The 21,661-nt window shown below is 45.4% G+C and overlaps 1 protein-coding gene and 1 long non-coding RNA gene across 7 annotated transcripts in view; one reads left to right on the top strand and one right to left on the bottom strand.

The window, feature by feature from the left end:
* Window positions 1-4,337: 4,337 nt before the first annotated feature.
* On the bottom strand, window positions 4,338-9,545 carry LOC132662987 (uncharacterized). 2 transcript variants are annotated; one of them, XR_009602784.3, is made up of 4 exons: window positions 9,355-9,545; window positions 8,781-8,892; window positions 5,839-8,306; window positions 4,338-5,352 (listed from the first exon to the last, which is right to left on the bottom strand). It is a non-coding gene; the product is annotated as an uncharacterized LOC132662987 (long non-coding RNA). The 2 variants fall into 2 exon arrangements; XR_009602785.3 differs by having other exon boundaries at window positions 8,236-8,306.
* A 60-nt stretch (window positions 9,546-9,605) lies between these two features.
* The window catches only part of TTLL11 (tubulin tyrosine ligase like 11), a 237,035-nt gene continuing 224,979 nt past the window's right edge, over window positions 9,606-21,661 (top strand). For 4 of the 5 annotated variants that reach the window (XR_013551669.2, XM_060608799.3, XM_078436524.2 and 1 more), the window contains exon 1: window positions 9,606-10,138. Coding sequence is in view for 4 of the 5 variants with exons in the window: in XM_060608799.3 (XP_060464782.3) it covers window positions 9,707-10,138 (432 nt within the window). In the remaining variant the exon portion in view is untranslated. The remainder of the gene's footprint in view (window positions 10,139-21,661) is intronic. The other variant, XM_078436522.2, reaches the window with a different exon arrangement.

Raw genomic sequence — 21,661 nt, 5'->3', positions numbered from 1 at the left:
ATTGATAGATCACTTGTGTGTAGACACCTTACAGATTTCACCTCGCTTAATTTCTACAACAACATTCTGATATAGGCACTATTATTGATCCACTTTCCAGATGAGGACAGCAGAGGACAGGCAAGGTATAAAATGTGCCTGAGGTCACAAAAAAGAGCGAAAATTCCATCCCAGTCTGACCACTGTGTTTTACATCAGAAGTCAGCAAACTATGGCTGGTGGGAAGAATCTGGCTCACTTTTTTTTTTTTAAGTTTTATTGCAATATGACATATACCACACAATTCATATTTTTTAAAGTGTATAATTCACTGATTTTTATTTCATTCAGATGTGTGTATTCATCACCACTGTCCATTTCCATCATCCTAAAACAAACAAACAAACAAACCAGAAAAAAAAAAAAACCCTGTATCTTTTGGCCCCCAGTCGCCATGCGTCCCAAATTTCCCAGCCCTCAGATGCCATGATTTCTCTTTGTAGCTTTGTCTGTTCTGGACATTTTGTGTGAATGAGGACATACAGCATGCATCTGGCTTCTCTCTCTCACTTAGCATAATGTTTTCAAGGTTCATGGATCTGAACTTCCTTTAAAATTTTTCTGTTTGCTACAAATCTCTGTGAATCTCATGTCTTCCTCTGTTTTGCTTTACCCCCTCATTTTGGCAAAGCACGCTCTCAGTAATTCCTGGAGAGTCATGTCATTATACACTGAGAAATTTCTTGTGTTATTTATTTCTCCACTCTTTTTTTTTTTTTTAATTGCCAAATGGCATTCCATTGAATGGAAGATACCACATTTTATTTATCCATTTATTGGTCGGGGGATGCTTGGGTTGTTTCCATCGGGGACTATTCTGCATAGGACTATTCTGCTGCTGTGCACAGTCGTGTACATGTTTTCATGTGGACATGTGCTTTCAATTCTCTCAGGAATGTACCTGGAAGTGGAATTGCTGGGTCACATGGTACCTCTGTGTTTGTCACCATTTGAGGACCTGCCCTACTCTTTTCCAAAGCAGGCACACCGGTTTATATTGGACCACGTATATATGAGGCCACATATATATGAGACCATGTATACATGAGGCTCCTAGCTTCTCCACATCCTCACTAACATTTACTTGTCTTTTTTATTATAGCCATCCTAGTGGGTCTTAAGTAGTATCTAATTGTGACTTTGGTTTGCATTTCCCTGATGGCAAATACTGTTGAGCATCTTTTCTGCCTGTTTTTGTGAATAAAGTTTTATTGGAGCACAGTCATGCTAGCCTTCTCATTTACATATTGTCTAGGGCAGTCTTCTCCTTAGAAGGGCAGCGTAGCGATGGAGGCCTGCAAAGCCTAGACTATTTACCATATGGCCCTTTGCAGTAGAAGTTTGCTGACCCTTGCTCTAGACTATAGAACATTATCACCTTTACATGAAGGTTTGTCCCAATATTGGAAGTGCTGAGCAAATTTTAGTTTCCTTCCTGCCTCCCTCTGTCCCCTCCCTCCTTCCCTTTTTCTTTAAAAAAATTTTTTTAATGTTTTTATTTATTTTTGAGACAGAGGGAGAGACAGAACATGAGCAGGGGAGGAGCAGAGAGGGAGACACAGAATCCGAAGCAGGCTCCAGGCTCTGAGCTGTCAGCACAGAGCCTGACGCGGGGCTCAAACTCACGGACTGTGAGATCATGACCTGAGCTGAAGTCGGACGCCCAACCGACTGAGCCATCCAGGTGCCCCTCCTTCCCTTTTTCTTGGGGCAGACAAGATCAGGCCTCCTTCTGCGCTTAATTTTCTCCCTGGAGCCATTTTCTCCCCCTCCCCTTGTCCACCAGGAGCGGCTACCCTCCTGGCACCTGCCTTACCTCAGGCTTTTCTAGGAGGTTTCCCAGGACAGGGAAGGGAGGGTGCTGCTATTCTAGAGGTCTCCTAGTGGCCACTCCCCCACCTGAAGTGAGGGGACGCTGGCCTTGGGATGGAAGGCAGAGGAGAGGGATGCTTGGAGAAAGAGGCCTAGAAGGGGAAGAGGCTGGAGACAGCTGGGATCAGCCCCGTGCATCCTTGGGAGGATAACTAGAGGGAGGCAGGAACCCCAGGGCTTCTGGAGATCCTCCCACAGAGGGTCAGGATCCTCAGTGCAGAGACCCGGGTTGTGAGACCCCAGACTCCCTGCCCTCTCCCCAGCGTCTTCCTTGGATGACTGAAAACATAAAAAGGATGAGTCTTTGGGGATGGTTAAGGAGGAGGTGGCTAGGGGTCTCCAGGATCCCCAGAATCAAGCTGGTGAGAGGGAGCCCAGGCCCAGCGTTTGGGGCCCAGGGAAAGGGATCCTGCAGTGGTATGAACAGCAGGAAGATCCCCAGTCCCCTCACGCCTTGCTCTCTTCCCACGGACCACCCCCCACCCCCATCTTGTCACCTTGGCTGCTTAACTGCAACAGACACCTCACTGGTCTCTCTACTTCCGGTCCTGCCGACCACCCGTCTTCTAAGTGAGGTTAAGGGTCAGGCTCTGGGCCACAGTTGGCTCTGCCCCTTCCAGCTGTATGAGGTCGGGCACTAGCTCGCTCCTCTTGGGCTGATCGCTGCTATGTAAATGGGGGATACCAACGCTACCTGCTTACTAGGTTGCTGTGAGCACGAAATAGACAAGCCATGTCAAGGGCTTAGAGCAGTGTCTAGCTCAGTCTATGCTAGTTACTTCTTCTCACTGCTCAGAGTGTTCATTCTGAAACACAAATCTGACTGTGTCCTTCCTCTGCTTAAAAGCCTCCCAGGGATCCCCATGATTATGGGAAGGAGCTTGTTTTAACACTGATCTGCCAACCTCCCCATGTGTTTACTACACCCATCAGCACCCCATCCCTCCCCTGCATTCTGAGGTCACCACTCGGGGGCCTTTCCTCCAGCTATGCTCTCTGCCAGGCTCCCTCCTCTTGTCCTCCAGGACCCCCACCCCCACCCCACTCCTGCTCACAGCATTGGACATGAGGTGGTCGGGGGGCGGGGTGGGGGGGAAGACATGCTCATCTGATAGACATCACGTGAAGTTTTCGAGGCCCTGCCATGAAGCAGAGCCCCAGTCTCTATGGACTTTGCCCACTGTGGACCCCACTGTCCCTTGTATTTGAAGACAATTCCCCATTCCGATCCTCTCTGCACCAAGTGCATGTATGGCTTGGATTCATTAAAAACTTGAAGTCAGTTAAAATTTGTTATATTTTAAACAAATCCATCTATCTCATTAGAGGTCAGGAAAGTGGCTCCCCTGGGGTTGGGGGAGGATGACTGAAGGAAACATAAGGGAGATTCCAGGGTGCTGGGGATGTTCTGATTCTTGATTTGGTTGTTGCTACATGCGTGTGGTCAGTTCATGAAAATCCATAGAACTTTCTGTATACATATTACTGTTTACATGCAGAGAAAAAGAACCAATAGATTATAAGGAACTGGCTCACGTGATTATGGAGGCTGACAAGTCCTAAGAGCTACAGTTGGCAAACTGGAGCCCCAAGAGAGCTGAAGGTATAAGTCCTAGTCCAAGAGCAGAAGACTGATGTCCCTGCTCATACATGTGTGCACAGTGAACAATGGCTAGTATTGTTATTCAAGAAGAAACCGCCTATTTGAGAAATAACCCCAAACTGCACATGAAGCCTTCTGCTCCTTCATTTTTTTTAAAAATTAAGGTTTACTTATTTTTGAGAGAGAGCAAGAGAGAGAGAGCGTGTGCACAAGCGGGGGAAGGGCAGAGAGAGAGACAGGGAGACACAGAATCCAAAGCAGGCTCCTGGCTCTGAGCTGTCAGCACAGAGCCCAATGCAGGGTTTGAACTCAGAACCATGAGATCATGACCTGAGCTGATGTCAGACGCTCAATCAACTGAGCCACCCAGGTGCCCCTGCTCATTCATTGAGATTGATCACTCCCTGTTCCAGTGAACCCTGGTGCTCCTGGGTGCCCTATCACCGCGTTTCTAAAAGGAGAGGAGATTTGGTATCTGAGGCTTAAGGACAAACAGCTCGCTGACCATACAAGGGGTCAGTGGGTATGGAGGGGGTGCACCAGGCAGAGACAGCAACACTTGCAAAAGCCAAGTGGTGCAAAAGTGTGTCTGCAAATAGAGTCAGGCAGGAACTCTTCAGTTTTACTCAGAAGCTCCTTGCTGTGGGCCTTTCCTGTACCTCATCCCGCTTCAGCCTCTGCAAAAACCAGGCCTCAGGTGCCCCCTGGCGGTGGTCTTTGATACTAACAGGACAGAAACTAACAGCTGGAGGACAAGCTGCCTACATCTCTCTCCCTTGAACTGTTCCTTCCCGTCTCCCCAGAAATGGACTTGCTGCAAAAGTGATAGAACAATCAAAGAACGTTTATTTTATTTAAAAATTATGTTTTCTAGTTATCAGAACAATGCATGTTCATTGCAGAAAATTTGGAAAATATAGAAAAAAATAAAGAAGAAACGAAGTCCTCCTAATTCCGCCACCCAGGATAAACACTATTACTATATTGGCATATTTGCTTCGTGTTTTTCTCTGCATACAATTTTCACATGGCTGAGGATTAGCATGTATATATATTTATATACAAATACATAGACATACATATGGGTTCAGTTATGTGTAAACATTTGTTGAGTATTTTTTTTAGCTTTTATTAATTTTTTAAAAATTTTAATTCCAGTATCATGAACATACAGCATTATATTAGTTCCAGGTGTATAATATAGTGATTCAATAATTCTCTACATGACTCAGTGCGCATCATCATTGTACTTTTTAATCCCTTTCACCTCTTTCCTCCACCCCCCACCCACTACCCCTCTGGTAACCATCTGCTTGTTCTCTATAGTTAAGGGTTTGGTTTTTGGTTTCTCTATTTTTTTTTCCTTCCTTTCCATATGTTGAGTATTTTTGTGCACAAAGTCCTGGTGTGGGAGTTAGCGTGGGTGTTGGGAGCCGGGTGCCAGTGTCAGACCATGCTGAGCTAGAACCCCTTACTAGCTGCGTGATGTGGGCAAGTGCCTTCTCTGCGTAACAATTTCTTTCTTGATCTGTAAAATGGGATTTCTGATGGGACCTATCCCAGGGCTGCTGTATGTAGATGGCAAGGCATATATAAAATACGCAGCACAGTGCCGGGGGCAGAGAGGGTTTTTCCTGGTAACATATCACCATGGAAAGCTTAGTCTGCCTTTCTGATTCACAGTGGAAACCTCTGGAAGTGGGATGGACTTCTGGGTCTAAGGATATGAAGACCCCAAGGCTGATATAGTTGATCCAAATGGAGAGGCAAATTTCAACCAAGATCTCGTGCCTCCCGCACCACAGCTGTCCTCATTTGTCTCTGTATTCTTCCAGGCCCTGTGTACGCAGAAGGGTTTTTCAGCATTCTAATTGCAATGCTTGCACTAGTTTGCTTAGTGTTACATCATCAACATTTTCCTAAGCGGCTAAAGCTGTCATTGACAGCACTTGCCATGGTTTGCTTAACGATTTCCTTATTATCGAATATCTGGGTTTACTTTTTCATTCATTCATTCACTCACTTATTCGTTCGTTCGTTCATTCATTCATTCATTCATTCAAGAAATAGTTCTGCCAGGCACTGAACTAGGCATTGGGTTATAGTGGTCAACAAGAACAGTGAGCACCTTACACTTCAGGCACTTGGACTCTGGCCAGCAAGACAGACCACGTCAAATAAACAAACAAGCAAGATCCCCACGGTAAGCGTGGTGAGTGCTGTGAAGGAAAAGGAGAGAACTATGGGGGTGGGGGGTGGGAGGGGATCTATTTTTTAACACATTTTTATATTTTCTAGAAGTCATCCTAGTCTCTAATTCTAACCTGCTGTTTGCTCCTCAGCAGCTGTAACTGAAGCTTCTCTTTGAGGAGTCCCATTTGGGGTTGGACTTTCCGCTAACACAGTTTCTGGAGGAGTCAAAGTTTACCAAGGTGGTCAAAGGCCTGACAATGAGCTCAAATGGGCCTCATTGTCTGTTCTCCCTTCCTCTAAGGCTTGTGTTTCAACCAGTGTGGTCTGCTCCCTGCCCCCCCAAGAGACATGATTATCCCCTTCTTAAGTCTACTTGTACAGTGCCTTTTCCTCACTGTCCCCTCAGTACGGGACCTCCACTAGCCCTGGGAGCCTTTGAACCAATTGGAGAAGGTGTTCCCTTCTAGTGGACAAAGCCTCAATGGCTGGAGCTTGGTGGGCAGAGTACAAGTTGGATTCCTCCAACTTTGAGGCCTCCTGGGCCACCTGCATGACTGCACATGGCAGTCCTGCCCGCAGCCTCTGGAATGACCACCCTACCTACTTTCTTTTTTTTTTTTTTTAATTTGTTAAAAACAGTTTATTTATTTTGAAAGAGAGAGAGAGTACATGCTCACGTGAGCGGGGGACGAGCAGAGAGAGAGGGAGAGAGACAGAATCCAAGCGGGCTCCACGCAGTGCAGAACCTGACATGAGGCTCAAACTCATGAACCATGAGATCATAACGTGAGCCAAAATCGAGTTGGATACCTAACTGACTAAGTGTGGGGCTCGAGCCCACAACAGTGAGATCACAACCTGAGCTGAAATCAAGAGTTGGATGCTTAACTGACTGAGCCACCCAGGCTCCCCACCCCACCTACTTTCTATCTATCTCATTCTTATACCATCTTGAAGACTCAAAGTTTATATTCCATCTCTTATAGGAAGTCTTATCTAGCCTCCTAATTCACAGTAACTTCTCCATTCCTTGAACTCCTAAACAATTTTTTCACTCCTTGCCTTATTTGGCACTCAATTGTATACTGCCTTGTGATTCTTCTTGTTTTTCTCTCCTGTATTGTTCTTTCATCTGAAGAGATCTGATTTAGATAGAGAAATCAGAGGTATCTCTGTAGATGTATCATTTACACTAAATCTTGAAGGAGAGATAGGCAGAGTTCTAGAGAGTGTTCTAGGCAGAAGGGAGGGCACGTCCAAAGTCCCTTAGGCAGAAGATCTTTGAGATTCAAAGCCAAATGCACATGAATATCTCTGCACGGAATGGCCTTTCCAGATTTGGCAAATGAAGTGGAAAACAACTATTAAATTATGCATTCCAGGGCGCCTGGGTGGCTCACTCAGCTAAGCATGTGACTCTTGATTTCGGCTCAGGTTATGATCTCATGGAGCCTGCCTGGGATTCTCTCTCCCTCTCTCTCTCTTCCACACCTCCCCCCCCCATCTCAAAAGTAAATAAAATAAAAAAATATTCATTCACACTACTTTCTGAGGACCTCTTTGTTCTAGCCCCTGCAAATGGCATACAGAGATGAATCAGACCAGACATGTTCCTTCCCAGACTAACGGAGGAGACTAAGATTTCCCTAAAGTGTGACAGACAGACCAGGGTAGAGGGTTATCATGTATGTCAGTAGAAGAGTGGAGAGAGTAACTATTTCTTGCTTGTGGGCACTGAAGAAAGCTTATCCAAGATGGAGACATCTGAGTGGGGTCTGATGAAGGGTGACCCATGAGGAGGCTGGTGCAATGGTCCAGGCTAAAGGCCTGAATTGGGACAATGACAATAAGGATAGATAAAAGAGGAAAGATGAGAGAGACATTTCAGTGTAAAACGTATAAGACTTGGAGATGGAATGGTTTTAGGAGGCCGGGGAGAGGAATAAGTTAAGTCTCTCCAACTTTCATGCATGAATGACTGAATAAAGGCGGTACCCCTGGATGAGACCAGGGATGCCAGGAGGAGAGACAGGATTTGGTAGAGGGAGTAGGTTGGTGGAGAGAGATTGGGGAGTGGTGAGGCATTCTCCTTGGCACCACGGACAGCTCCAAGGATCTCCAGAAGACTTGACATAGACCAGATCAATGGTGCTTGCCCCTGGCTGCCTTAGAATCAGCAGAGGAGCTAACTTAACATACATACTCCCAGTCCCACCCAAATGTTCTGCATCAAAGTCTCTGGGGTTGGGGTTCAGGGGCCTGCATTCTAAATAAGCACCCCAGATAACTCAGGCACAAGCAGTCACATAACTACAACACTGAAATAAAGCTATGATGGCCTCCAGAGAAAGAGATGAGACAGCCCTCTGCTGCTAAAATGACGTTTTGATCTCTTGAATTTATTGCTGGTGTATTTCAAGGCAGTTTATTTATGTGGGGAATCTCTGGGCCAAACCAACCAACCAACCAACCAACCAACCAACCAACCAACCAAGAGACTGGGCAGATGAATAAGGAAGAGCGGCCACCTGTGAGTAGTTATGATACGGTCTTTAGTCTGGGATTCTGGGATGCTGTTACACCTTCCCAACTGCATTCCCTAAAAAACAAAACAAACAAACAAAAAACAATAAATGTGACTCCCTAAGGTGAGAAGGGAGAATCCTCTCCTTGCATTGGCTTTAAAGATATGTTGCAACCCAAAAGAAATGAAAGCAGGGACTTGAAAAGGGATTTGTGCACCCGCGCTCGCGCTCGTAGCAGCATTATTCTCAATAGCCGACAGGTGGAAGCCATCCAAATGTCCATTTACAGATGAATGGGTAAAGACAATGTGGAAGATACAGGCAGCAAAAACATTATTCCGTCCTAAAAAGAAATGACATTCTGAGATATGCGACAACACGGGTGAACCGTGAAGGCATTACGCTGAGTGAAATAAGCAAGACACACAGGGACAAATATTGTATGATTCCACTCATACGTAATGAGGTCCCTAGAGCAGTCAAATCCATAGAGAAAAAAGCAGAATGCTGGTTGCCAGGAGCTGGGGGGAGGGAGAACGGGGAGTTACGGTTTAAATGAGTACAGAGTTTCAGTCTGAGATGAAAAAGTTCCAGCAATGGTTGTTGGTGATAGTTCTCACGCAACAATGTGAACGCACTCAATGCCATTGAACTGCACACCTAAAAAGGTAAAAACGGTAAATTTTATGTTACGTTTATTTTACCACAATAAAAAGAAAAGTGACATAATAAGAAAAGCAGTGTTATTGCCCTCCGGTTGACTGGGAATGAGTAGGACTTCTCCATCCCATAGGGCGCTCTCTGAGAACAGGGAAAGGTGTCTCCCTTCTCAGTCTGGGGCTCTCCCAGGGCCACCCAGGTGTTTCGTTAAGCGGACAGCTAATCCCCCAGGGCCTGGACTCGTCCCGTCCATCATCAGATAGAGATGATTCCCGATGGTGCAGTTCCCTCCAGCAGGTGCGGTTCTGCCTGCCCCTTCCGACTGGGAGTTATCCCAGCGACTGTGTACGGGGTCGGGGGAGGGGCAAGTGGGCCCTTAGTTTGAGATTCTCGTCTGTCTTCCGCAGCTCCCAGGCTCAGGAGTCCCACAAGTGCCCAACCCCTTAGCACACCCCTTCTCACCTTCTGCTTCTCCAAGTTGTGCTCCGTCGGAAAGCCAGCGCCCTCCCTCCGGCCGGGCTCCGGCGGCTTTCCGCCCTCTTCCAAGATGGCCGCCGCGGTTTCTGTGACAGGCCCGATCACGTGGGCGCCGCCGCCTATGAGGTCGCGGGAGCTCGAGCGGCGATTGTCCCTTCCCGGGCCCCGTCCCGAGGCGGCGACTGCCCTTGTCAACCCAAGCCTGAGCGATCATGGCAACGGGCTCGGGCGGGGAGCGCGTGGCAGCGGCGGCAGCGGCGGCAGTTTGGTCGCGGGCCGGGGCGGCGGAGCGGCGGCGGCGGCGGTGGCACTGGCGCTGGCACCGGCCCTGAGCGCCATGCAGCGGGGCAGCTCCGAGAGGGAGCTGGCGGCCCGGTGGGAGGCGGAGGCGGTGGCCGTGACCAAAGCGCTGGCGGCGGCGGAGCAGGTCCGCGTGGACTCGGGCGCGGCCGGGGAGCCGGAACGCAAGACGCCAGAGGAGCAGCCCAAGGACCCGGCCCCGGCGCAGCCCCGCGCGGCCGAGGAGGGGGACGCCCGCGTCGTCCCGCGGCCGCCGCCCACGCTGCCCCTGGCCAAGCCGCAGGCGGCGCGGGCGCGGGGCCTCTGCCCGCACGGGAAGCCCCGGAGCAAGGGCCGGGGCGGCCGACGGAGCTCAGGCCGCGCGGCGGACGAGTACCACTCCCAGCGGCCCGTCACTGTGGACAGCTCCAAGGCCAAGACCTCCCTGGACGCCTTGAAGATCAGCATCCGCCAGCTCAAGTGGAAGGAGGTGAGGCCTGGCCCGGCCGCGTGGGCACGGCGGGAGGGTGGACATTTCGACCTCGGAGGACCCGGCGCGGCCCAGGCCAGGGCTGAGGGCTGAGCTCCTGCCGAGCGCCAGGCTCCCAAGTGCTCATCCTTCAAAGCCTAGCCCCAAAGTCGCTTCCTCCAGAAGGCTTTCAGCCCGCTCCAGGTCAAGTTAGCCACAGCTTCTTCCCCTGGCTCCCCTACAGCTCTGGTTTCTACCTATCAGCACTCCCCTGCATTGTAGATCTTAGCCTATTTGTGTGTCTGTCTCCTCCACCAGCTTTGAGTCCTCGGGGCCCGGGACTCTTTCTTTCACTTCTTCATTTAAGTTCTGTCTGCTCAGCACTTAACTGTATAGCGGTGAACAGTTTGTACTTTGGAGGCAGACAGACTTAGGTTCTCACCACACCCTGCCACTTAGCTGTGTGACTTTGAGCAAGTCGCTTCACCTCTTAAGCCTATTTCCTTCTCTGTAAAGCGAAGCTAATAAGTGTCTCATAGTTTTGTTAGTATTAGAAGACTCATTGCTTATTGTAGCATAGCACAAGTGTGCAATAAATGGTAACTAATCTTAGCATCGTCTCCTCTCTCTTCCTCCATCACCGTCACCATCACCACCATTATCATCAGTGCAGGAACCGTATTTTATATTCTAGGGCTTGGCATGTGGCTATAGCATGTGTCAATGAGCGGTGGCTGAAAAGGTGGATGAAGGAATGGGTTATTCCTCCCTGAGCCCATTTTAGACCTAGTGGGGGCTGGAATGAAGCACCAAAGACACCCAGGAGTGTCTGTCGCAGTTGGCTGAGTGGATAAAGCCATTTGACTTTATTTTCAGCTTCTAAGGCTTTTTAAACAGGGTTTCGGGAAAATTGGGATTGTGATTAGGGCAGTCAAGTCTAGAGACTTAGATCCAGATGGTCTGCTGGTGTAACAGGAATCTGCAGCAGGTGACGTGAAAGACTCAGGTGCTTAGCTCTGTGCTTTGGCTATGGCAGACATTCAGGAATGGTTTTATGAAGCTGGAACATATGGAGAGATGGCCGCAGAAAGGATTGATGAGGTCAGAGGGTTGATGTCCCAACAGGAAGGAGACGTGTGGTTTGGAGGGAAGACAAGAATCAGGCAGGGCAGACGTCCAGGTAGGGAGGGGTTAGCCATTGGGGAAGTCTGACTCCAGGTGTCAGGGTCCCCAGGCTTGGGGCTTGGGATTCAGAGGAGGACTTCCATGCCTAGGAAACCTGGAGGGAGGCTCCCAGCTCTGGACAGGGTCCCAGGTCTGGGCCAGAAAAAGATAAAATCGGAGAACTTGTCAGTGCCATGGTCCTAATAAAGAGAGAATCCAGGGACTGAAACCAGGCCACAGAATCAGGCAAGGCTGAGAATCAGGCAAGGAGAGCTGTGCTCGGCTTAGCGCTGTGGGAGGGAGAGACATGAAGCTGGCTAGATCTTGTGAGATGGAACCAGATGGACTCAGAAACCAGCAGGCACGCATGCCAGGTTCAGGTACTCGGTCCACGGGTGTTTGCTGTGGGTGCTGACTCTGGAAATCAAAGATGCTTAAGATGTAACCCTTGCCCTCAAGGACCTTACAGTTCAGTAGGGAAAAACCACAAAGAAATCATTGCAGTGATTAGAAGGTCTTTGCTGCTGCTTCCTGAAATGCTCTTTTCCCAGGTATTTGCATGTCTTATTGTCACTTTCCATCTCGGAGCAAATGCTTCCTCCTCAGAGAAGCCTTCCCCCACGATCCGTCCCTCCACCAACCGTTGCTCTTCTTTCTTTTATCAAGTAGCACAAAACTCTACCTGACACTCTGTTACCTATTCCCTCATTAGAGTGTAAGCCCCATGAGGGCAGGGGCTTTGTTTTATTTATTGCCATATCCTCAGGTGCTTGGCACACAGAAGGTGTTCAATAAATACTTGTTGAATGGATGGATACGCTGTGTGATGAGTGTCTCCCTGTCCCTATGTAAAGGTGTAAGTGCTGTGGGAGAAGAAGAGGGCCATCTCACGAAGGGCTTCCTGGAGGAGAGAGATGTGAGCTGAGTTCTGAGTGCTGAAAGGGAGTAGGAGTTATTTAGGGCCATTGAGTTCGAATCTCTGGTAGAGGGCATAGTATGGGCACAGCAGAGGCACATTTGGGGCTTTGCATGTAGTTCAGGATGGCTGGAGGTGAGTGGGCGGCAGGATGCTGGTGAGTTGAGGCTGGAGAAAGGAGCGGGGGTCAGACCACAGGCCACGCTGTGGGATGTGGACTTGTTTTTTGGAAGGCTGCGTGAGCCACTACAAGATTTTAGGATTCTTCCATTTATCGACTATGCTCATTTGACCAGTGAGTTAAACCCTTTAAGCCCCTTAGTTTGCCTGTCTTTCAGTGGGGGTGGGTTGGGCTAGTTCAGTGGTTCCCAGGCTCTCTGGTGACATCATGTAATGTTAGTCTACGTGAGACCCTGGTGCTGGTAAACCCAGTGGAGTGGGCAGTTGCCAGGCATTACCTGTAACTCCCCCCACCGCCCCAACCTCGCCTTCTTCCTCTCGCCCAGAAAGTATATTGGCATATAAGTGGAGATACCCCTTCTGGTATATTTTAAAACAAACTCAGTCACAACAGGACTTTCCTATTAGATGTGTGATTATTAATGTCACTCTTCCCTATGAGTTTGTGAGGTGCTGAGGACAGGAGTGGTGTTTGACTTGTGGTACATCATAGGTATTCCATAAATATTTACCGGATGAATGAATGAAATACTTGCCACAGAGCTCACATTTCGTCTTGACACTCTAGAATGTGGAGTTTGAAAAGTACTGGAGTAGGTAAACTTTAAGTCCCTCCCAGCCTTAATTATGATTTTAGTATTGTTAGTACCTACCATAAAGTTGACTGCATGAAAAGCAGTCACTAACAAAGCGTAGACAGACACAACCTCTCCAGGCCTCAGTTTCCCCATATGTTTCAGGAGTGATGTTGGACAAGATCATCTGTAATGCTCAGCATTGGTGTCTGAGGACCAGGGCTGGGATACAAGGCTTGGTGTCCTTTGTATTTCGTGCAGTGCTGTTGCTGCAGGATTTGAGAGTATCCGACTGGCTGGGGTGGACGGGGAGCCCAGGTAAGAAATGAGGTCATGAACACCAGCCAGGGTGAAAGCTCAGTGTTTCCTTTGAGACTGCACAGTGAGGGGCGGCACCGGACAGTCCATTTAGCAGGGCAGCACTGAGCCAGCATGTGAATTCAACGTTTGCTTGGCTACAGGACACAGTCTCCCTTCCCCCTTCATTTTTTTTTTTTTTTTTTTATCATACACACATTTAACAACCAGGATAGCGAACGTCAACAGCTATAATGAAGCCTTACATAACTCTTAACCCTGTGCCAAGCACTCTTCCAAGTGCTTTATGTGTCTACAGTGATTTGATTTTCCCAACAACCCAATTAAGTGCCTCATTGTCTCCATCTTACAGAAGAGGAAATTAAAGTATACAGAGGTTAACGTATCCAAGGTCATATGGCTAGTAAGTGGCATTTGCTAGTGGCTAGTAAGCTAGCATTTGAAACAGAGATTCCGTTTGAAACCAGCCTTCATTCTGGGCTCTTCTCACTGTTTCCTACTGGATCTCTATCTGCAGTCCCTGGGTTGGAGTTACACATAGGGATGTGAGTGGGATTCCCTCCTTGCCCTCCAGCAGCTTCTGGCTTGAGAGAAAGACATGCACACAATGGCGGGTCCAGTCTGGGAGTTGAATGGTAACAGCCATTCCATATGGAATAGGCACAAGGCAGGGAGGATGGATCAGATTTTGTGTGCAGGGTGGGATTTTGTGTGCACGATGCTTAGGGAGCACGTGGGAAAAGTGGGAGAGATGAAGAAGCCAGATCATGGAGGACGTCGGAGGCCAGGCCAGGAAGCTTGAGCTCCTGCCTGAATGTGATCACAGAATCTTGCCATATATAAACTCAGCTCCTCTTGCCCACTCTCTCAGCCCCAGGTGAACCACGCCAACTCTCTGGTGATTCTGTTTTCAGTTGTATCTACTCTGGTCGGGTCTAATCCAACCATGTCCACAATGTTGAATTTGCCTCTCAAAGGAAAATTTACAAATGTTTGTCCTGTTAACTTATAGATAAGGCGAAAGTTTATCTTAGAATAGCAAAATCAGGTTTATGGAGTCGCTATTGAAGTTGCCCACATGAAAGAGAGGGATTTTTCCTGGCTCACAGTAGTGCTCAATAAATATTTATGGAATTGTATGGTCCTCTTTCAATTGTGTGAGGCTCTTTCCCCATCCTCTTGTGTATTCTTTTGTAGTTTTGACACCATCATTAAAGAAACCCTAGGGAAAAGACACCAAGGAGAATAGCTGCGCTCCCTGGAGCTGCAGGTTGTGTATACGTGCACAGTGGTGCCATGGACACCAGCTAGCTGACGTGCGCGAGGGCGCTCAGAGGTTTGATGGAAGGACCTTTGTTGATAACACCTTGCATAAGCCCCTGTCCCAAGATCTATTACAGTGTGAGTTCTTTGTTTCAGAGACTCCAAATCATGCGTTATTTTCTGAAATTTATCCAGCCTTTCTGCAGTATGTGTATACTTATTATGTTGTCCTGTTTATAAGGTATAATATCAATTACTGTTTATTAAATATCTGTTATATGCTAGGCATAATACTATGCGCTTTATGTTCATTAAAAATGAGACATTTACTATGGATTATTTTATTTAATCTTCACAGCAACCCTCCGAAGTAGATCCTATTATCATTCCCAAATTACAGATGAGGAAACTGAGGCTCGGGGAGAGTTTCATATAGGGCTAGCCCAAGGCCACACGGGTAACAAGTGGCAAAGCCATCCAGGGCCTGTGCTCATAGCCAGTGTACAATCCTATACTGTCTTCTTTGCTAATCGTTTGCTAAAATACCCCACTAGTAGTTATTCTATTATTGGTAGTCCCAGATACTGAGTGAAGAAATTGAGGCGGGCACAGTAAGTAAGAGGGAGAGCCAGAGTTCATATAGTAGTCTGTCTTGTTCCAAAGCACACTTGCCGATGTGTTTTATAATTCTCCACTTCTTAACGCTCCCATTTGTCTGACTCATAACTCTCAAATGACAGCGGAGTTGCTCAGAACCAGGAGAGTGCTATTGCAAATAGGACTTAAAATAAAACACACTGAAATATATCCTACCTGGCAGTGGGAACATTTGGTGCCTGTACCTTCCAAATCCTGTCTTGCTGCTGCCCACAGAGAAGAAGCTATTTGGGTGCCATTTGACTAGCTGAGTTGCTTTGCTCCTCTATGGATGTGATCCCACTGTATGAATTGCTGTATCTCATTCCTTCTGGAAGGTGCAGTGTAAAATGAAAAATTATATAGTTTAATCTTACCTCCCTTTCCTGTTTCAATGATAGTCCTTGCAATTTATGTTCCATTTTTTAAAAACAGCATGGTATTTAAGAACGGTTTATATCCTCTTCCATCAAATGCTCTCCTTTCAACAGACATGTCATTATAATGCCTAGTCCACCAGAATTTTCCCTTCGCCAGTTGAACTTGTCCTTCCATAAAAATCACAATTCACTACCACTGTTGTTTGAACAACATGGTATATGTAATAGCTTCATGAAGCCACACTAACACCTTCAATAGTCCTTTAAAAGACAACAAATTCCAGGGGCTCACATTCAAGTTCTATAGCTAGTACAAATTAAAATTTAGGTTTTTGTGGTCAGTAATTGTCAGAACTGTTTCCCGGGTTATGTAAGCATACTCTCTATTGTAAATAGCCTCAGTTTTGGTAGCATTCTGGATTCTGGTTTTGAGCCAGCGGAAGTTGAATGCAAAAATCCAATAATTCTCTTTTTCTTTCAAATCTATGCTTTGACAAGGACATATTGTAATAGTAACTGCCTGCTCTTTAAGTGCCTTTTTCTCTAGAAGGGAAGTGTTGTGTCCTGGAGCTAGCTAGCATGGACCTTGGATTCAGACAGTTAAGTGAAAATCCTCGCTACTAATGACTTGTGTGACCAACCATGTACTAAATATAGAATCTGAGCCTCAATCTCTTGAACTGTCACGACGGGCAAGTGATACTTACCGTGCAGAATTTTTGTGACATTAAATAAGGGAATGTATGTAAATTGGCTTAACCCAATGTTTGACACACTTGTCAATATTGAGTAAATGTTATTTTATATTTTTCATCCTTTGAGCAATTGCAGATGTGGGTTATTTGATCTACTTAAAAAAATTTTTTTTAAATGTTTATTCATTTTTGAGAGATGGAGAGAGACAGAGTCTGAGTGGGGGAGGGGCAGAAAGAGAGGGGGACAAAGAATCTGAAGCAGGCTCCAGGCTCTGAGCTGTCAGCACAGAGCCTGATGCGGGGCTTGAACTCAGGGACAGCGAGATCATGACCTGAGCCGAAGTTGGATGCTTAACCAACTGAGCCACCCAGGTGCCCCTGATCTATTAAAAAAAAAAAGAAAAAAAAAAACTATTACAGAATTTAATCTGCATATATAAGGTTACAGCTTAACCAGAACATATATGACCAGCTTATTTGAATCATGTTATAAATATTTTGAGACCTGCCCTGTGACAGACTATATTTGGGGTCTTGGGATACAGCAAATAGTGAAAACATACAAAGCTCTTGGGGGATAAGGGACAGTTACATTTTTTAATATATATATTTTGTTTTTTAACTTATTCATTTTGAGAGAGAGAGAGAGGAATCCCAAGCAGGCTCCATGTGGTCAGTGCAGAGCCCGATCTTACAAACCATGAGATCATCACCTGAGCCGAATCAAGAGTTGGACACTTAACCGACTGAGCCACGCAGGTGCCCCAACAGTTACATTTTAAATGAACATCAAGGTGATGTAGTTTAGGTTTAAAATTTTTAAAATAACATGGACTTAAAGTTCTGTTAAAAATTTTTTTTTATGTTTATTCATTTCTGAAACAGAGAAAGAGCACAAGCAGGGGTGGGGCGGAGAGAGAGGGGGACACAGAATCCGAAGCAGGCTTCAGGCTCCGAGCTGTCAGCACAGAGCCCGACGCGGGGCTCAAACTCACGAACGGTGAGCCCATGACCTGAGCCGAAGCCGGACGCTCAACCGACTGAGCCACCCAGGCGCCCCTTAAAGTTCTGTTTAAATCAGTTATACTTTTAGGGTTTTGTGAATTTAATTGAAAAATTTAAAGCCTCCATTCTGAACCTGGCACCTACCTCATACTTTGGTGTATTAATTATTATACATCACCACAGGAAGCTTATTTTAGCTATTTGAGTTCACACGGAGAACTGAGATCGTGTATGTAAATATACCCATTAGCTGTGTGGAAGTGATGTGGATTTTCTGGGCTGATCTCTTTACCCTTTACTATCATTCCTATTCTTTACTGTCATTCCTATAGTCCTCCCCATGGACTCTGGAAAGACTATAGCCAGACAGGGGTTTGAACCTTGGCTCTGTGACCCTGGACAACTTGCTTTACCTCTCTGAGCCCAAGATTCCTCATCTCTAAGAATGAGCATAAAATACTTGGTAGGGTTGTTATGAGGATTAAATCAGAAAATCTTTAAAGTGCCAGTGTTTACACTAGGAATACTGTTTGCCTTTCTCTCCAATGAATTTCCATGACATCTTAATTACATTTTATAACAGAAACTTGGTGGTGTGAATAGGCAAATAACCTTGTTGTCCTTTAATTAGTTTTGAGCTCCTCCCTTCCTTGTGGCTGCTCCACTGCAGCCAAGTTATGTCCCTGAGATCCCTCTGCACAGATTCTTTTTTTGCTGGAGAGAACAATAACCATGTTTCTCTATTCCAGATGGGCTAACATCTCTCCTTTCACGTCACGTCAAGTCGTGCCTTGCTGTAACAGCTGCCTTGGCTGCCATTTGTGTGCATGTTTGTTTCCCTGGATGCGTTTGAACCATTATCTAGTAATTTTTATAAATGCCTTTGTAAGTCCTAGCAGGCAGTTCTGACGACCCTTTCTCTATCCCCATCTGCTTCTGTGTCATCATAAAACCTCATCCTTAATGGAGCTGGTAGAATAGGGCAGCATTTCTCCCGTGCCTGTCATCCCTATTCAGTAGAATGTTACTTTTCTGAGAAGTCCTTCTGTCGATCTGCCTAGAACTCTTATGAAGGACAGTTTTCCTGTTTCGTTCCTTATGCTCATAGGGAGGTTTTATTTCTCTTTGTGTCGGAACTGTGGTTTATTGGAATCTGAAAAAGCAACAATGGTAAATGTTCTGGACATCTTAGATTATTTACAAATATATTTGCTCAATTTTCTAGAGCAATATGTACTTATAGAAATGTATACAGTTCCCAAGTGTATAAAATAAAACCTCCAACCCCCCACTTCGCACCCCATCCCCCTTCTAACTCTTTAAGAGGCAACGCCATGGTTATAGTTTGGTTTGCATCTTTCCAGATTTTTTTCTCATTCCCTCGTGTGTCAGGACAAGTAAATTGTACTGTAGTAACAAGCAACCACAAAATATCAGTGGCTTAATAACAACAAAAGTTCATTTCTTGCTCATACTCAGGGATCAACGTGGGTTGGGAGGGAGGGAGGGAGAGTTGGTGGGAAGGAAGGGACAGGGCTGTCATCATTTTGGTTATTCAGAGACCCATGCTTCTAGCTCAATACCTCCCTCACTGAGTCACTGAGGGGAAGGGAATGTGCAAATTGTACACTGCCTTTTAAGACTTCTACCCAGAAGTGACTGCACTTACATTTCATTCACAAAGCATTACATGGCATGGCTAACTTCACAGGGCTTGGGATGTGCGGTCCTACCATGAGGGTATGAAGAGGATAATCATATATATATATATACACACACACACATACATATATATATATATATATATATATATATATATATATATACATACATATATATTGGCAATTTCTGTTTTATTTTAAATGCTATAGTTACACAATATGTATAGTATTTGGCAACTGCCTTTTTTTTTTTTTTTTTTTTTTTTTTTAGCATGGCTATCTTTCTCTGTTAGCAAGCATAGGTTCATTTCATGTTAATAATAATCTAATGGTCGACTGGATGTGCCACCATAAAATTTATTGTTGGATATTGTTTCCACATTTTTTCTTGCAATTACAAAGAAAGGCACAATACACATCACTGTTCAGACGTTAAGTGTTCATTTGTACAAATACTTCTGTAGGATAAATTCCTAGGACTTGGTGGGTCAAAGGGTAGATGCACATTGTATTTGGATGGTTACCATCAAATTGCCACCAGCAGTGTTTGAGGGTATCCCTCTTCTCATCTCCTCTCCAATACTGCCTTCTATTTATCTTCTAAGTCTTTGCCGAATTGACAGGTAAAACATATGTTCTTTTGACTTACATTTCTATGCTTGTCAATGAGGCTGGACTTTTTGTATGTTTCCTAGTCATTTGTCCTACCTCGTCTGTGAAATGCCTAAATGTATTCTTAAGTGTTCATTTATCTTTGGGGTTGTTTATGTTTATATTTTGCTTATGTTTATGTTTTTCCTATTTGTTTATGAATATCATGGATCGTCACTTTTTGTCTCCTATGTGTTGTAAGCCTTTCCCCTGTTGATTATTTAAACATCTAATGGATAATCATTTGCCTTGCATAATCTACCTTATGATAATTAAAATGTTTCCTTCCTATTCACTAAAAACAGTCCTTAATTTATTATTGACTTGTTAGCTTATGAAGGCAAAACATAGACAACTTTATCTTCAGGTGCTATTAAACTTCTAGGGGCGCCTGGGTGGCTCAGTCAGTTAAGCGTCCCACTTTGGCGCAGGTCATGGGCTCACGATTCGTGGGTTCAAGTCCTGCATTGGGCTCTGTCTCTCTCTGTCTCTTAAAAACGAATAAACGTTAAAAAAAAAATAAAAAAAAGAAAACCTTCTAGTGAGTTAATAGGCTGTGTGGAGAACTTTAGGGTCTTACATTTCAATGGAGCTAGATGTTTTTTGTGGAACTTTTACATACATTTATCTAAGCTGACTTTTACTTTATGCAGTGAGTGTGGTAGGTAGACTTCATTGCTTCTGTTTGATAGATGGCAGTATTGTATGGTGTTAGATTTGGGTTTGAATCCCTACCACTTATTAGTTCTGACACATGGGGCATCAGACTTGTCTCTTAGGGTAGTTGTCTCATTTTAATAATGTGTGTTTAATGACATATATAACCTGCATTCTGGAGCCATCGCCCAGTGAGGATTGGTTGCGTGTCAGCTGTCTCACCCTTCAGAGGTGTTAAGTGACATACAGCTTAGAACTAGACTCCAGGTCTCCTGGTTCTCAGGCTGGGTCTTATTCCCATGGCCACATTGCCCATCTAAATAGAATATGGGGGCACCTGTGTGGCTCAGTCAGTTAAGCGTCTGACTTCAGCTCCAGTCATGATCTCATGGTTTGTGAGTTAGAGCCCCACATCAGGCTCTGTGCTGATGGCTCAGAGCCTGGAGCCTACTTCAGATTCTGTGTCTCCCTCTCTCTCTCTCTGGCCCCTCCCCGACTTGTGCGTGAGCTCTATCTCTCTCCCCAAAATAAGTAAATAAACATTTAAATAAAATCAATATATACAGTATGATTTCGTGGCCCCCTAGAAATAAAGAAGACCATTGGAAATTACTTAATTACTTCAGTCATACTGTACAGGCCTGGGCTTTGAGCCTGACTGTTAGTTTTATTTAAAATGCAGTTTTAAAAACATTAAAATTTTGTGGCACAAAAACAGACACATAGACCAATGGAATAGAATAGAAACCCCAGAACTAGACCCACAAACGTATGGCCAACTAATCTTTGACAAAGCAGGAAAGAATATTCAATGGAAAAAAGACAGTCTCTTTAACAAATGGTGCTGGGAGACCTGGACAGCAACATGCAGAAGATTGAAACTAGACCACTTTCTCACACCATTCACAAAAATAAACTCAAAATGGATAAAGGACCTGAATGTGAGACAGGAAACCATCAAAACCCTAGAGGAGAAAGCAGGAAAAGACCTCTCTGACCTCAGCCGTAGCAGTTTCTTACTTGACACATCCCCAAAGGCAAGGGAATTAAAAGCAAAAATGAACTACTGGGACCTCATGAAGATAAAAAGCTTCTGCACAGCAAAGGAAACAACCAACAAAACTAAAAGGCAACCAACGGAATGGGAAAAGATATTTGCAAATGACATATCGGACAAAGGGCTAGTATCCCTTTATACTATATACATATATATATATATATATATATATATATATATATATATACTATATACATATATATATATATATATGTATATAGTATATATAGAGAGTATAAAGAGCTCACCAAACTCCACACCCAAAAAATAAATAACCCAGTGAAGAAATGGGCAGAAAACATGAATAGACACTTCTCTAAAGAAGACATCCAGATGGCCAACAGGCACATGAAAAGATGCTCAACGTCGTTCCTCATCAGGGAAAT

This window comes from Panthera onca, chromosome D4 (genome assembly GCF_046562875.1).
Source record: "Panthera onca isolate mPanOnc1 chromosome D4, mPanOnc1 haplotype 2, whole genome shotgun sequence".
In the NCBI taxonomy this organism is placed as follows: Eukaryota; Metazoa; Chordata; class Mammalia; order Carnivora; family Felidae; genus Panthera; species Panthera onca.
The sequence above is the reverse complement of the archived record's forward strand: the minus strand, read 5'-3'. Positions and strand labels throughout refer to the sequence as shown.